General features: G+C 39.9%; 2 protein-coding genes and 1 long non-coding RNA gene across 3 annotated transcripts; 2 read left to right on the top strand and 1 right to left on the bottom strand.

Annotated features, from left to right (window-relative positions):
- Positions 1–1286: 1286 nt before the first annotated feature.
- LOC128359793 (uncharacterized) lies at positions 1287–2165 on the top strand. The gene has a single exon (XM_053320116.1). The coding sequence runs from the start codon at positions 1287–1289 to the stop codon at positions 2163–2165; it is 879 nt and encodes a 292-aa protein (XP_053176091.1).
- A 3542-nt stretch (positions 2166–5707) lies between these two features.
- Positions 5708–7375, bottom strand: LOC128359792 (uncharacterized). The gene is made up of 3 exons (XM_053320115.1): positions 7285–7375; positions 6836–7038; positions 5708–6703 (listed from the first exon to the last, which is right to left on the bottom strand). The coding sequence occupies exons 1-3, from the start codon at positions 7373–7375 to the stop codon at positions 5708–5710; spliced, it is 1290 nt and encodes a 429-aa protein (XP_053176090.1).
- A 222-nt stretch (positions 7376–7597) lies between these two features.
- LOC128360231 (uncharacterized) lies at positions 7598–8749 on the top strand. Its single transcript, XR_008321483.1, has 3 exons — positions 7598–7723; positions 7971–8071; positions 8671–8749. It is a non-coding gene; the product is annotated as an uncharacterized LOC128360231 (long non-coding RNA).
- The last annotated feature ends 6949 nt before the right edge of the window (positions 8750–15698 follow it).

The raw sequence follows: 15698 nt of genomic DNA, 5'->3' as shown, positions 1-15698 counted from the left end.
TGTTGATATACGACGTACGCAAGGCACATAGAGCTGCCCTGTAACAGAAGAAAGAAAAGAAAAAAGTCTTAAATATGAAAGAGTGCCATCACACATTATACATGTTAGTGACAAAGAAGGGTCTGCAAGATGAGTAATTCAAAAATATGTTAAAAAATAGTTTTAAAAGCAGCATCAGGTTTGTTAAAATGTATATTTGTATTTTTTTTCGGGCTTTTTTGCCTCTAATGTACAGGACAGTGGAGATAGACAGGAAACAGGAGGCAGAGAGAGGGGGAATGACACGCAGAATAAGACCCCTCGCCTCGGGATTCGAACCGGGATCACCTGCAACGAGGACTATAGCCTCAACACATGGGGCGGGCGCTCTACCCGCTGAGCTATGCTCAACCCATATATTTGTAGTTTTGTTGGTTTTATATCATTTGAAATGACATTTGCACCACTTATTACCGAAAGTAAGACTGAATGCTCCTGAAAATGTCAAATGGTGTAACCACAAAAGAATGATGTATATTCACTATTTGTCTACCTACAGTGTATTTAAGTGAACTTATACAAATAATTAAATCATTTTAATCATCAAATGAAAGGAAACATTTTGGAGTATTTCTACATTTAAATATGAAAGTATTTTATCAATATTGAGCAGGACGTATCATAAAAACAACCATTTTTTCTAAATAACAAATGATGTGAACCTTGTTAAAAAACATATTGTTTTGTTGCAAAAGTGGATGATATTTATTCCATATTCTAGTTCACAATTATGTTCCTGTATATAATCAAATTTTTATGAAAAAAATACTGGTTACACCAACTGACACTGGGTTGCATCATGTCATTGACCCTTATATAGTACAACATATAGTCTATTACATCATAGGTTTAAGCCTATGCATTCCATGTTATACAGCTGTCAGTACCTGTGGGTGTGGTCTGTCCCAGCAGCGTATCAGACGCCTGCACTGTGGTCACCATGGTGCCAGTTGTGGCGTCTGCGATGGTGGCGGGATAGTACTGACCGTCACGTCCGGTAAGCGTATCCCGTCACTTCCGGTTTCCGACTGTGTTACTGATAGCGTGTCTGCTCTCTACTTAGCTAAATTTGATGTATTCTTTATTCCTGTGAATACTTATCCACTGTACACTTAAGCCCACGCTAGTCTGTAGTTTGTTGTAGTCTGTTTTAAAGCGCCCTTGCTTTTTCGATCTTTTAGCAACCTACTGCTTACCATCTGTTGCTTTTGCTCCCCTGTTAGCTCTACAGCTAGTCGCGGTTAGCCATGGCTTCTCTCTCTCACTCTCCTGCTCTGTCTTGCTCGGTGTGTCACATGTTTAGCTACTCCTCTGCCTCCTTTGATGGTACTGATACCTGTACTAAGTGTAGTTTGTTTGTAGCCTTGGAGGCGAGGCTTAGTGAGTTAGAAGCACGGCTCTGCACCACGGAAAGCCAGTCAGCTCCAGTAACTAGCCAGCCCCCTGTCGCCGGTGCGAGCCTACCTAGTACTAGCGTATCTGCTAATCCCCCGGTACCTCCCGAGCAGCCGGGAAACCAGGATGGCTGGGTGACTGCTAGAAGGAAGCATAGCCCCAAACAGAAGCCCACGGTTCACCACCAACCTCTTCATGTTTCTAACAGATTCTCCCCACTCAGCAACATACCTGCTGAGAACCAGACTCTGATTATTGGCAGCTCCATAGTCAGAAATGTGAAATTAGCGACACCAGGGACCATAGTTAAATGTATTCCTGGGGCCAGAGCGGGCGACATTGAGTCATACTTAAAACTGCTGGATAAGGATAAATGTAGATACAGTAAGATTATTATACATGTTGGTGGAAATGACACCCGACTACGGCAGTCGGAGGTCACAAAAGTTAATGTTGAATCGGTATGTACATTCGCTAAAACAATGTCGGACTCCGTAGTTTTCTCTGGGCCCCTGCCTAATTTGATTAGTTATGACATGTATAGCCGCATGTCGTCATTTAACCGCTGGTTGTCGAGGTGGTGCCCAGATAATAATGTGGGCTTCATTGAAAATTGGCAGACTTTCTGGGGAAGACCTGGTCTAATTAGGAGAGACAGCATACATCCCACTTTGGATGGAGCTGCTCTCTTATCTAGCAATATGGCCGAATTTATTGACCCAAACCCATGACAACTCAGAGTCCCGACTAGGAGACAGAGCTGCAGTCTTACACGCTTCTCTGCGCTTCCATTAAAGCAGTTACCCACCCAATTACATGTAGAAACTGTGTCTGTCCCCCGACCACCTAAACCAGTTAATTCAGCTTCAAATAGAGGAGCTATTCACAAAAATCTGATTAAAATTAATACCACTTCAGTAATGGATCAAAATAAGAGAGTTAAATGTGGACTCTTAAAGGTAGGGTTGGTAATCCTGTTCAGAAACACTTTTTGTTATACTGGGTGAAATGGTCCTTCTATAGAGAATGTGAAGATGACGTCACGACTGTTGCATTTTGGGTGTCGGCTCCATCTTTGGAGGAACGCAAATGTAAACAGAAGCTGGGAAAACGAGCTAGAAGAAAAAGAGAAAGAAATGGAGATGGGGAAGACGAACTAAAAGAAATGGAGAAGGGGAAGGAAAATGAAGGAGGACCCTACCGTGACAAACTCAAATTAAACGCGAAGCAAAGGTACACAGAGAAACTACAAATTATTAACGGTGTTGATCGTCATACGTTTTGACAAGCAAAGATTGGATTCAAGACCCTGATTTACTCCCTCCACTGACTTATCCAGACATAGTCAATTATCTTGTTTTTGGACTGAGTGCATATACTTTAAGAGAATTCAAATCATATAAGTCTTTAGAAGCCCATGAGCAGTTTTGCAATGGGTGGGTGCAAGATTTGCTCATTCACAAGCCGGAGAACTGCGACAACACAGGTTCTGGCAAAGGTAAGGTTGCCTCTTTTTGACACATACACATTAAAAAACTTAAGAAAATGTGCTTATTGTGTTGTTTCTTTTTCTTCCAAAGGTCATGCACTCCCAGCGTCTGAACGACGCTCCTCTGAAGACTTGGGTTATTGTCAGCTCAACTGGTGAAGTTTACTCAGCTCATTGCACGTGCATGGCTGGTGTTGGTGAAACATGTACTCACGTTGGTGCCCTGCTTTTCAAAATTGAAGCGACTGTACGATGCAGGGAAGTGAAGACAGTCACAGACAAACCTGCATACTGGATCCTGCCTAGTAATGTCAACAAAGTGCATGCTGCAGTGGGTCATCAAATAAATTACACCTCTGCTGCTTCCTCCCGAAAATCCCTGAACAGACTCCTGGATGGCGAGACTGACATCAGGCCTGGCTTGAGGACTTGTGCCAGTAAAAGCAGCATACCATCACCTACACCTTTGGAAATGAAAAACTTCTATGCAGATCTCCACAAAGCTGGTGGCAAAGCTGCAGTACTGAGTGTGCTGCCAGAATACTGTGAGGAGTTCAGAGATCCTGTTCAGCCTGCAACAAAACTGAAATCTCTTCTCTCCCTGCGTGACAGTAGTATGGATGGATGTGAGTACGCACTTCTGGAACAGCACTGCCAGTCACTAAAATCACAAGCTGAAGTGTCAGCAAAACAAGCAGAACAGATAGAAAGGTGCACAAGAAAACAGCAGAAATCCTCATTATGGTTTGCAGCCCGAGCAGGCAGGATTACAGCCTCCAAAATGCATGCTGTTTGTGCAACAAACATCATGTCACCAGCACTGTCAACAGTAAAAAATGTTTGTTATCCTAAGAACACATGTACCACAGCTGATATGATTTGGGGCATAACAAATGAAGCAGAAGCAATGAAGGCTTACATTAAAAAAACCAGGGGACAACACGGCAGTCAAGAGGTTGCCACATGTGGATTCTTTATCAACCCCTCTTTTCCTGAGGTAGGAGCTTCCCCAGATGGCACAGTGAAGTGCATTTGTTGTAGTAAAGGTTGCATAGAAATTAAATGTCCCTCCAAATACAAACACAGCACCATCCATGAGGCCTGTTTAGCCAAAGACAGTAACTTCTGCCTTGAACTTGTAGATGGCGAATTAAAGCTGAAGAAAGGACACCCATACTACACACAAGTCCAAACACAAATATTTGTTACAGACAGTAAGTACTGCGATTTTGTAGTTTGGACACTCAAAGACTGTGCTATTCTGCGTATACTGCCAAACCCTGAGTTTTGGAGGACACACCTACAGAAGGCCCAACAGTTTTTCACTGCAGTATCCTTGCCAGAGCTGGTTGCACAGCACTACACGAAACCAGAAAAAAACACTTTGCCTTTAATGGAACGGCAACAAAACACTTTGACGGAGAAAAAGAAAGGTAAACGGCGTCAAAATACAAAGGAAAAACACTGGTGTCTGTGTCACGGACCAGAACATAAAGGTGACATGGTGGCATGTGATAATGAAAACTGTAAAATTCAGTGGTTTCATTTAGCATGTGTCGGACTCAAGGATGCACCTGCAGCAGATGACGTCTGGTTTTGTAGCTCCTGCTCAAAGTAATATGTTCATTGGGTTCTGATTAGTCTCCTATGCAATGGTTCAATTTTGGTCATGAACTTCTGATCAAATGTTTTTTCTCTGTTATTATTAATAGCCCATAGTGACTCCTGCTCGAAGTAATATGTTCATTGGGTTAATTCAGTTTACCCATCTGTAAATTTTGACTACTGTTGTTAAAAATGCCTTTTGAATCACAATATGAGGCTTGCACTACCTCCAGAGGAATATTTTATTTATTATTATTTTATTTATTGTTATTTATTTTGGTCATGAACTTCCGATCAAATGTTTTTTCTCTGTTATTAATAGCCCAGTAATATGTTCATTGGGTTAATTCAGTTTACCCATCTGTTAATTTTGACTATTGTTAAAAATGCCTTTTGAATCACAATATGAGGCTTGCACTACCTCCAGAAGAATATTTTATTATTTTATTTATTATTATTATTTATTTTATATTTTCACTGTTTTAAAAAATATTAAATTACAATATTTTTCTGGACATGCTGCTGTTGTCAATACTTGTTATTTAAATGGTGTGTGTTAAATGCTGCATTCAGTAAAGGGATCTTTCTGTAGGAACCATTTAAAGAAAGACACATTTGAACGCCTTTATACGGTCTTTATTATGTTGTAAATTTGCTGCCTTGAGAAAGAGGTTACAAAAAGAGCAATTACAATTGTGATCAATCATTCATCAAAAATCTGTGTCTTCTAAACTAACGACACATTTGTGACAGACAGAAAAAATGCATAGCTGTTAAAGCTTTTAAAATACTGCAGGACAAAGTTCCTTTGCTAAAGCTTAAATGTTTCATAGTTGATTGACATGTAATTCTTTAGCAGAAAGCTGAAAGACTGAAAATAGTCTGAACACTGAAAACACAAAAACAGAGGATCATATTATATATGTCATTAAATGCAACATATTTTGCAGCAAACATTAATTAATACTCAGAGGGTAAAATTACATTAAAATCAACCCCTCTATTTTTTGTCTGGGCCCATTCCTGAAATGAATACTCGGACCACACATAGTTGAGCCAGTCCTTCCCATTTCCATTGTGAGCTTTGCTCACCTGGAGAATATTTCCCCAGTGAAGGTGACAGAGGTCATGGGAGGAGAATGCTGGGGCTTCAGGGACCGGCATCATCATCATCTCACATCACAGTACAACGCTTGAAGACATGTTTGTGAGTGCACAACAAACCACAACAATCTTGTCCAACAATGTTACATTTTCGCCTTCACACGGCAATACCATGTTGATTGGGATTTTTGAGGACAGTATCTTGTATTTGTTTCGTACAACTCCAATGACTCTTTCCACGTGGATCCTCAGGTGTGCAAGAGATCTTGTTTCTTCCACATCCTTTGCGTCCAACTGTCGTTGACCTTTTGTGAATGCTGGTGTTTTTACTTCAGCACACACCATTCCCACACTCTCCTTAATGTCAAAACCCTGATCTGCCAAAACTAGGTCACCTGGCAGAAGTTTATCCAGGAAGCCACATTCCTCCGTTATTCTTTTGTCACTTGTGCGTCCACCCCACCCTTTGGAAATGAATGAAATTACTCCTTGAGGAGTTATACCAATGAGGTATTTGAGTGTGTGGCTGTGCTTGTAATGTGAAAATGTTTGTGCCCTTGCCTGAAGGTTTGATGGTCTTTTAATGAACACTTCAAAACAGTCAATAATGGCAGCTACGCGATTCCCAAATGTCTCACTAAACTGGTGTGGCATACTGACTTGTAAACTGTCTCTGTCAGGCCAATGCACTATTGGAGCCAGGCGTGCATACAGAACATTAAGAGTTTTGTGAAATGCAGCACTCACTGTTCCTCTGTGCACATCAAATAGGTGACCGATGTGCTGCAATGGCAGATCCAATCTCAGACACATGAGAGTGACCAGTATCATTTGAAATGGAGTAAGCTTTCTTGTTCCCTGTGGCAGAAAGGGGGTTACATGGGACAACAAAACATTAAAAGTTTCATAATTTGGAAGTTCAGTGTAATATTTTACTCTGCTATCATCACGCTTCAGAAACTCCTCTGTAAATTCTTTTTCGGCAAGTTTACGCTTCAAATTCCTATTTTCCTCCAGTAGACGGTTGATTTCGTCGCACCTAGGCTTGCACTGCACACACTCCTCTTCACACTGGTCATCAGGATGTAGCACTGTGCCTGCTTCCTGTTGTGCCCTGTCCTCTTCTTATTGTGTGTTGTCTTTTCCTTGGTGATGACTGTCCTCCACTTCTTGTTGTGCTCTGTCCTCCACTTGAAGTTGTACCATCCCCTCCTCTTCTAGCGAGCTCTCCTCTATTCTGTCCACTTGGTCCCCTGCCCTTTCCACCGTCTTCTCAGCTTGGTTTTTATGTCTCTTCAAGTGACGTGCAAATCTGTCTTTGTCAGGAACTTTCACCTCGTTGTGCCCCAAGAGCAAAGACGGTGTCCAATCATGATGAGTTTCCAACATTTCATATGCTGGTTGTCCTGTGAATACAGAAATTGTGTAAATTATACCCAATAATGCAAATACTAACATGAGTTCACAAGCATTAAGATAGAAACAAAGACTAAAGACAATTTGGAACATAACCAGTTAGCTGAGTTAGCCGCCGAGCTAGCAACCAAGTTAGCCGCGATCAGGGGACATAGGTAACGTAGGCGTCAAAACACACACATTTTAGGCCAAAGATATACACCAGATTGTACCAGCAAAAGCAGAGCAGAACTCACCTGACTGAAAATGAAGAGAACACACTCTCATATGTTCAGGGATGTTGGTAAATGTTACATCTTTTCTCCTTACAGCTGCTGTCCACGCCATTCGCCGTCTTTTGGTCAGCTCCTCAACTTGTGGTCCTTCGTTTTTTTTCCACTTGGGAAAGGAGAAAAAGCGAACGCCATTGTCCAGTTTTTTGCCAGATCTATCATGTGATCTACTGTGGCATTTTTTTACGCAGCAGTACTGTCCCACCATGATTACGTTTAAGCGACTTTGAGGATTTTTTAGGGAGACAAGTCGATGGGAATGTGTTTACAACCGCGATGTCACTACCCGATGTGAGTCGCCTACCCGATGTGAGTCTGACATGCGCAGTAGCGTTCTCGATCGTCCGCCATCTTGGACGGATATCTACGGCAACACCGCTTGGACAAACTACTGCTACCATAGGTAAGACTGTGTTTTTTTGTGCGTTGCGTTTCTTGCGCATGCGCCATGACGCTACCTGACGTCAGTCTGCCGCGCATGCGCGTTGTGTTACCCGATGTGAGTCTGGTTACCCGATGTGAGTCTGTAGCGCATGCGCTTTGTATCTATCCGCGCTGTTACCCGATGTGAGTCGCGCATGCGCCACTTTTCAATCTTGCACCGTCAATTTCAGCGGATTGATTAAAATGAGCGATTTTGAATATTTCAGTCAGCTCCATGCTTACCTGCAATCGGGACAGTTTAATCCCAGTTGTGGAAAAGCTGTGAAGTGGAAGATTACTCGTTCTCAGAGTAATTACATCTTGAAAGGTAATTTGGCTAGCTAGCATGGTAATTTGATAATGATAATCATGGTAATCATTTGAATTATAATAATAAAATAATGAAAATATTTTAGCACATTTCCTATTTTCCAATATTTTTTTTTCATATTAATCATTATTTTTATTTTTAATCTCTTCATGAAAAAACGTTTTAAAAAGTGTTACACATGGCTCATTAGCGACAAAATATGTCTGTTTCTTTGCCAATATTTATTTTTTTTCATATTAATCATAATTTTTATTTTTAATCTCTTCACGAAAAAATGTTTTAAAAAGTGTTACACATGGCTCATTAGTGACAAAATATGTCTGTTTCAAGAGGTTGTCATAAATCAATACATTTTGTAATCAACATTATTTTAATGAAAAACATGAATATATATTGCAAGACAGATAGAAGACACACAGACAGACACACACAGAGAGAGACAGACACACACAGAGAGACAGACACACACACACACACACACACAGAGACAGACACAGAGAGAGAGAGAGAGACACACACAGACAGGCACATGCAGAGAGAGACACACACACAGAGGGAGACACACAATTGTAATTAAAGAATTGTTTTCTACACAGATGGCAGACTGTTCTACACTGGCCCAAACAAACTGTACATGCGGCTGGTGGTTATGTCTGAGGAGGAAAAGAGCGCTGCTCTCAAAGAGTGCCACAAGCAGCAAGGCACAGGCAACCACAATGGTGTCAGAGGCACCAGAATCACGGAGGATGTTACTGACTGGGTAAGGCAAAGTTTGTTATCTGGACGATAGAACTTCCAACTATATTTTTATTTCAAGAAAAACTAACATGAGATATCTATTCAAGTACATTGACCTTTGTTTCAGGTCAGGCACTGTCACCAATGCCAGTTAAATGATCCAATAAAAACAGTGGCACCAGTGCTACCCTCCATCAAGGTAGTGTTGAACACCAATATACAATGTTCTTTTCAACATGTGTCAGATGACTCTGTGATAAACTATCGACATTTATATTTGCAGGTGAAAGAAAATTGGAGTGTGCTTGGAATGGATCTAATTGGCCCATTAAAGGAGACTGCACGCAAGAACAAATACATTCTGACAATGACTGATCCGCTGAACCGCTACAGTCAAAGTCAGCTGTGGAGATTTCCGCTGCAGTAACTGCCAAGTTTTACATGTTTGGCATGGTCAGCAAAATCATAACTGACCAGGGGAGGGAGTTTGTGAATGAGGTATGATAAATACAATATTAGATAAACCGTGATCATCTTCATAGCTGCAGATCATTCATGTATTGTTTTTCTAGTCTCCACGCTCTCCTTTAAAACAACCGCTCTCATTCAGGTTACCAGCAGACTACCTGTTCTACAAATTTACAATTTATGAAAAATAAAAGAAATCAATTAAAAGTATGAATAAATTAAATATAAATGAATAACAAACGATACAACAGCAACTGATACACAACACAAAAATCATATAATCCAATTAGCAGAAATAAAGAAAATATAATGTATCAAACCAAGTATAAAAAATAAAAAGACATTTCTCACAGGAACACTTTAACCAGCCATACATTTTAAATTGAACATTAATTAATAAATTCCGAACCAAACCAGCTGTACACATACCTGTATTGTGTGATTTAAAATAAAAAGCAGAATGAGTCTCCACGCTCTCCTTTAAAACAACCTAACATAAAATAACAGGAGAGAAGAGTCAACTCTGGTTCCCGTCAACCCGGTTCTCTTATCAATTAAAATCATAACATGTCACCAAATAGTACTTAAACATTTTCTTTTCACAAACTGATCAATAAAATGTGTTAAGACAACTTTCCGCTACAGCGACTTTCAAATACATACCGCTCTCATTCAGGTTACCAGCAGACTGACGAGAGACGGACCTAACGTCACTGTCACTTCACAACCCTTCAAAATAAAAGCGCTGACTTCAAATTAAGAAAATATACAAAACAAAGCCAAAATAAATAAAAGCGTCAGGATTACAATATTAGACAATGCCCAAGATGACACAATAATAAACAAAAATAACCCAAAACGTAAAGTAAAGGATTTTGGTGAAATTAATAATAATAAAAATATTGATATAACAAAAATATTAATATTAACAACCATCTCTTCTCTTGTATGTTACATAAATCTAAATGTTAAATCTAAATCTAAATGTTAAATTTAAATCTAAATGTTAAATCTAAATCTAAATCTAAATGTTAAATCTAAATGTTTCGAGTGAAACTAAATATTTAGCTAATATGCAAATTCAAATGCCGGTAACAGGAAGTACCAAAATAAAAGCTTGAGGCGGTCAGAGTGTGTTTATAGTGGCAAATAACGAATAAACCTCATTTTATCCGGGGAAATGGACTCTTGGACATGGATTATCGTGATAATGACTACCTATAATAACAAACACGGTTGGAGAAACTTTATTTGAAGAGTACTGTGAGTTTTTAGTGTCACTTTTATGAAGGGTGCCGGACTTATGACCTGTAGCCACTACAGCCATCCACAAGGGGGCTCACTATGACTGATCGGTCATCCTACACCCTCGCTCCTCCACCCGGTACACTGTACTGTCGGGCATTACGCCGCAAACATGACTGAACCTGCTTTAGCTGAGAACATCGGCGACGGCAACAGCGACAGCAACTGCCACAGGGCCACCACAGGCCACCTCAGTAAGTATGTTTTCCAAATCACGTATCATTGGATGCTTGTCACTTACCGGTGTGAGTTTTACTGTTTATAGAAACATATGTGCTTGTGCTACACATAAAGTGCATTAGTGTTAGTAGCAAATCTCTACTGCTAGTTTAGTTAAGTTAGCCTTGACAAGCATCCAATGATACGTGATTTGGAAAACATACTTACTGAGGTGGCCTGTAGTGGCCCTGTGGCGGTTGCTGTCGCTGTTGCCGTCGCTGTCGACGTGAGCGTACCTATGTTCCCCGGGTCCTATGTTCCCCGATCGCGGCTAACTCGGTTGCTAGCTCAGTGACTAACTCCGCTGTTAGCTCAGCGGCTAACTCGGCTGCTAGCTCGGCGGCTAACTCAGCTAACTGGCTAACTGTAGATGGGATCATCCCTATGTTCCCGGTCACATACAAAGCGGGGAACATAGGGATGATCCCGCTGTCGACATACTCTGTAGTGCCGCCAGAACGGCTCTGCCGATGTTTTCAGCTAAAGCGGATTCAGTCATGTTTGCGGCGCGATCATGGCCGACAGTACAGTGTACCAGGTGGAGGAGCGAGGGTGTAGGATGAGCGATCAGTCATAGTGAGCCCCCTTGTGGATGGCTGTAGTGGCTACAGGTCATAAGTCCGGCACCCTTCATAAAAGTGACACTAAAAACTCACACTACCCTTCAAATAAAGTTTCTCCAACCGTGTTTGTTATTTTAGGTAGTTATTATCACGATAATCCATGTCCAAGAGTCCATTTCCCCGGATAAGATGGGGTTTATTCGTTATTTGCCACTATAAACACACTCTGACCTCCTCGAGCTTTTATTTTGGTACTTCCTGTTACCGGCATTTGAATTTGCATATTAGCTAAATATTTAGTTTCACTCGAAACATTTAGATTTAACATTTAGATTTAGATTTAGATTTAACATTTAGATTTAGATTTTACGGAAGCTTATTGCATTCATTCAATAAAAAAAAAATACAGATCCTGTTTTTCTGAGTAATTTTTTCTGTTTTTCTGAGTAATTTTTTTAAAATCAGTTTTTCTGAGTAATTTTTTTTGGATCAGTTTTTCTGAGTAATTATTTCTGTTTTTCTGAGTAATTTTTTTTTCCTGTTTTTCTGAGTAATTTTTTCCCCTTGTTTTTCTGAGTAATTTTTTTCCCTGTTTTTTTGAGTAATTTTTTCTCTACTTCGAAATCTCGCGATAACACCTCACTTGCAAGTGACTCCTGCAGCTCCTGCTCCTGCTATGACCCGTCTTCAGCTCTCTACTCCACCGGGGTCAATTAAGGTAACAGTTTTGTTTCCATCATGCCGGACAGTTTCTTTTGTCAAAAGTGAATCGCCTTTCTTCCATTTTATTGGCTTGGCACAAATAAAACGAGCCCACATGCCGTCATAATATTAAGCTATATGCTAATCGTAGCCTATGACTCATAGGCTATGAGCAGTGTTGGGTAGTAACGCGTTATTAGCCTAGTAACGCCGTTACTTTTTTCAGTAACTAGCACAACACTGGCTATGAGACATAACATGGGGGTGTGGCACGCTCTACACGTCAGCCTATGTAACGTTAAACAAACAGAACGTTGCCAGTAGACTAGCCAGTATATTGACACCATGACAAGTGTTTTGAGTTGCTGAGGTTGCTGTGGTTTGCTCCCGCTTCTTTGCTATGGATCATGCATGAAACGTCCATGCACATAATTATTTGTGGCCCATATGTTGAATAAAACAGTTTAAAATTAAAACGTTTTTGCACATGCTGGTAATGCAGTTACTCATACCCATACTGCAAAGCCCCAATCTGGATTTTATTGGCTTTTTGTAAAGAAATCATAGTAATAACAATAATACTACTAATATAAGCTGCTGAGTTTAGTCTTATGTACTATTAGAGTGATGTTATTGTTTATGAACAACCAGTGAAGGCTTTCATCACAAAAGGACACAAATAATTTTTGTTGGTGATTTGAGTAAGTGTATTCAAATGTTTAATGACAGGTCAAGTTTCAAACGATTACATATTAACAGGGTGGTTATAGGTCTGTAGTCAAGTCATGAAATATCCATTTCAAACATTGATTTTATGCTTTCATATAATTCGACAATATCGTGATACAATTGGCCTTGACAGTTTTCAACATGTTAACTGTTCAGTAAATATTTATATAGTTTCTGCCTTTTTCCTAAATGTTTGCAGTGCCAGCCATGGCTACATCCTCCACATCCGGCCTCCCACAAGATGATGGTCTGTGGATATTTCTTCGCAACAGAGGTGTTCCTGAGGAGAGTATTCAGAAAATGCAGCAGGATCATGTAAGTCACAGCTTCAAACGCTGTTTGTGTACTGTCATATTGTCCATTGTTTTATTATCTGCATTTGTAATTGGTTGTCCTGGAATTTAGCACAGAAGTAAATCGTCTTGAAGATAATATAGGCTAGTTTAACCTGTGTCATGTCTTTTTGTTTTTATTGCAGATTGACAGCTCGGTAGTTGGAGAAATAGATGATGCCACAATGGCTGCTTACATCCCAGTGTAAGGGATTATATATATCTTAAAAATATTGAAAATAGCTCTCGTAATAAGGGGCACCACCTTCGTATGAAGGAAAAGATTTTTACTTAATTGGTTGTTTGATTAGCCAATTAATAAATCATTAAATCATAATAATTAATAAATCAATACATTTCTGAATCAGTCAAATATCTAAAGTTCGTGGCTCTACGGTTCAATAGATCCCCTGTATCACTTCAAAGAATAGACATACACAATTGATTGAGTTTTATGGGTTTTATTAACTACACACTACTAATAAATGATAGATAAATAAATGTAATGATACAATGCAATATGAATTCAAGAGATTACTTGATATAGCAACATGAATGAAAGATGATGGTGAATGATGAATTTAAATGAAAGATACGTAATTATGTGGAAACTAAGAAAACTTAGCCTATAAGTTTTACTGAGCCTTACTTTTAAAGGAAATTTGAATTACTCGATCTGACATCAACCCTTGATTAATGCAATATTTGGATCCTACTTTCATCCATGGAGGGTCTCTCAGCTGTCCGTCTTTCGGAACCACGCGTACGCACACCAAGTGGAAGATCTCAGACAGCGTCGCAGATTCGGGCGGGGTTCGATGTCCGGGTCGGCTGGCCTTCGGCTGCCTGGTTCCGGTCGTTGTCCGCTGGCAGACTTTGTTCCTCTCGGTTATGATGAGTCGTAGGGTTGACAGACGTTTGTCTGCTTCAAAAGTTCTCTCAGGTTGATGAAAGATGGAGGAAGGGTCTAATTTAACTAGCTCTCTTTCTGGAGAGATCTCAGCGTCAAAATCATCAAAAATGACAAAAACAGGCTGAATGCAAAACTTAATGACGTGTTTACTTAAAGGGCCTTTTCTCTAGACGTTGCTGGTGAAAGTTACAAGATTAAAAAAAACTTAAGAAAACTTAGATAAAGAATAACTAAAGATTAAACTAAGAATGTGTGAGGTGAAGAAAAGAAAAGATGGGCAGAGCAGACCCTGTTAGGGTCAGCAAGCCTAGGTCATGCTAAGACCAAGAGGGAAGAGACGAGACAAGAGAAGAGACAGAGACAAGAGTGCAGCTGGGTTTTGTCCCTGGGGTGGGCTGTGTGTCAGCCAATCAGATTCATCAGAGCTCACTCTGAGGATCTAATTTCCAGCTTTTTATCATGAAACTTTTCATCATCATCATTCATTCATTATTTAATCCTGATTATAAAATGCATACTATAATCTATTGACACAGAACACAGGATGTATTATTCTGTTATTAATATGACATCAGCTTGATTCATCAAGCTGCCATTCATTAAAACCTGAAGAGGATTAATATGATCAAACATAACACATAGTTATTCTACTTGTTCCATGATAGATAATTGATTATCACCAAAATGTAAGCATAACATCAGTGTAACACTTTCTCACATTAAACAAACATTTTCATACCAAAATTTAGTAAGTAAGTAAATTAAAGTAAGTAAGAAAGTATAATCACAGTTCTTCAAATACACATTTATCTATGATCACTGTAATAGCTGTTACAGTGGAGGTTTCTTTAGATAATTGATAAGGATATAAGTAATTGATATTGTTTAAACCATACTTTTCACTAAGATGTTCTTATTTAAGTATTTAACACTAATCTTCCCACTTTCATGCTCTGTGTGGTTTCAGGAGACACAGAGGGGGGGAAGTCAGGAATTTAGTTTACGACCGTTGTCTGTGTGGCTCTTCTCTGATGACGTGGGTAGTCAGAAGACCCCCACTCCGGGCCTGGGGTTAAACCTTATGACCGGAAGAATGGGAAGAGGGGACAAACTGGCTCATTCTTACAAAGTGAATTATCACTTAACGGTCCCCCCTGCAGTTAGCTCAAAGCCTTGATTCTGTCCCATGGAATGATAAGGGATCTTTGTTTGTCCAAGAGAAGGAGCCTGTTTGTCTCTATATCAAGCCTGGTTCAATTTCCTCATCTGAGGGTCAAAGGTGACTCTGACCAGAGGATGTTCTGAGCCGTCCTGATGCTGTGTTCACTACATATCCCCCACTTGATTCAAATCTCGCCTTCGATGGGGAGCGTTGAATCACCAAAGTTGAGGACATCCAAGGCGGCGAAGCAGGTGGCACATGATGACATTGCTATAACCAGGGTTGATGTCTTGGCAAATTCAATTATTCAAAACTGTATAACTACAGAGAGGTACCTGGGTATCTAGTGGTTAGACATTAAAGTGAGAAAAAAGAAAAATAATAATAACAATAAATCACTCAAGCTACAATGATTAACTTTATCAATAATAATCAATAGTTGCTAAGTAACTTGAGGATAGCTAAACTCTAGTGTCATTTGAAAGTGTCGTAA

The sequence above is a fragment of the Scomber japonicus genome, chromosome 6, assembly GCF_027409825.1.
Source record: "Scomber japonicus isolate fScoJap1 chromosome 6, fScoJap1.pri, whole genome shotgun sequence".
NCBI classification, from domain to species: Eukaryota; Metazoa; Chordata; class Actinopteri; order Scombriformes; family Scombridae; genus Scomber; species Scomber japonicus.
The sequence above is the reverse complement of the archived record's forward strand: the minus strand, read 5'-3'. Positions and strand labels throughout refer to the sequence as shown.

What these genes read in the sequence shown, in the direction of transcription:
- LOC128359793 (XM_053320116.1), top strand. Translation starts at nt 1,287, where the DNA reads ATGGCTTCTCTCTCTCACTCTCCTGCTCTGTCTTGCTCGGTGTGTCAC.
- LOC128359792 (XM_053320115.1), bottom strand. Translation starts at nt 7,375, where the DNA reads ATGGCGTGGACAGCAGCTGTAAGGAGAAAAGATGTAACATTTACCAAC. An exon ending in TTCTCTTCATTTTCAGTCAG is followed by an intron (nt 7,039 to 7,284) that starts GTGAGTTCTGCT and finishes CTGTATTCACAG; the next exon opens with GACAACCAGCATATGAAATG. An exon ending in CGCTAGAAGAGGAGGGGATG is followed by an intron (nt 6,704 to 6,835) that starts GTACAACTTCAA and finishes CCTGATGACCAG; the next exon opens with TGTGAAGAGGAGTGTGTGCA.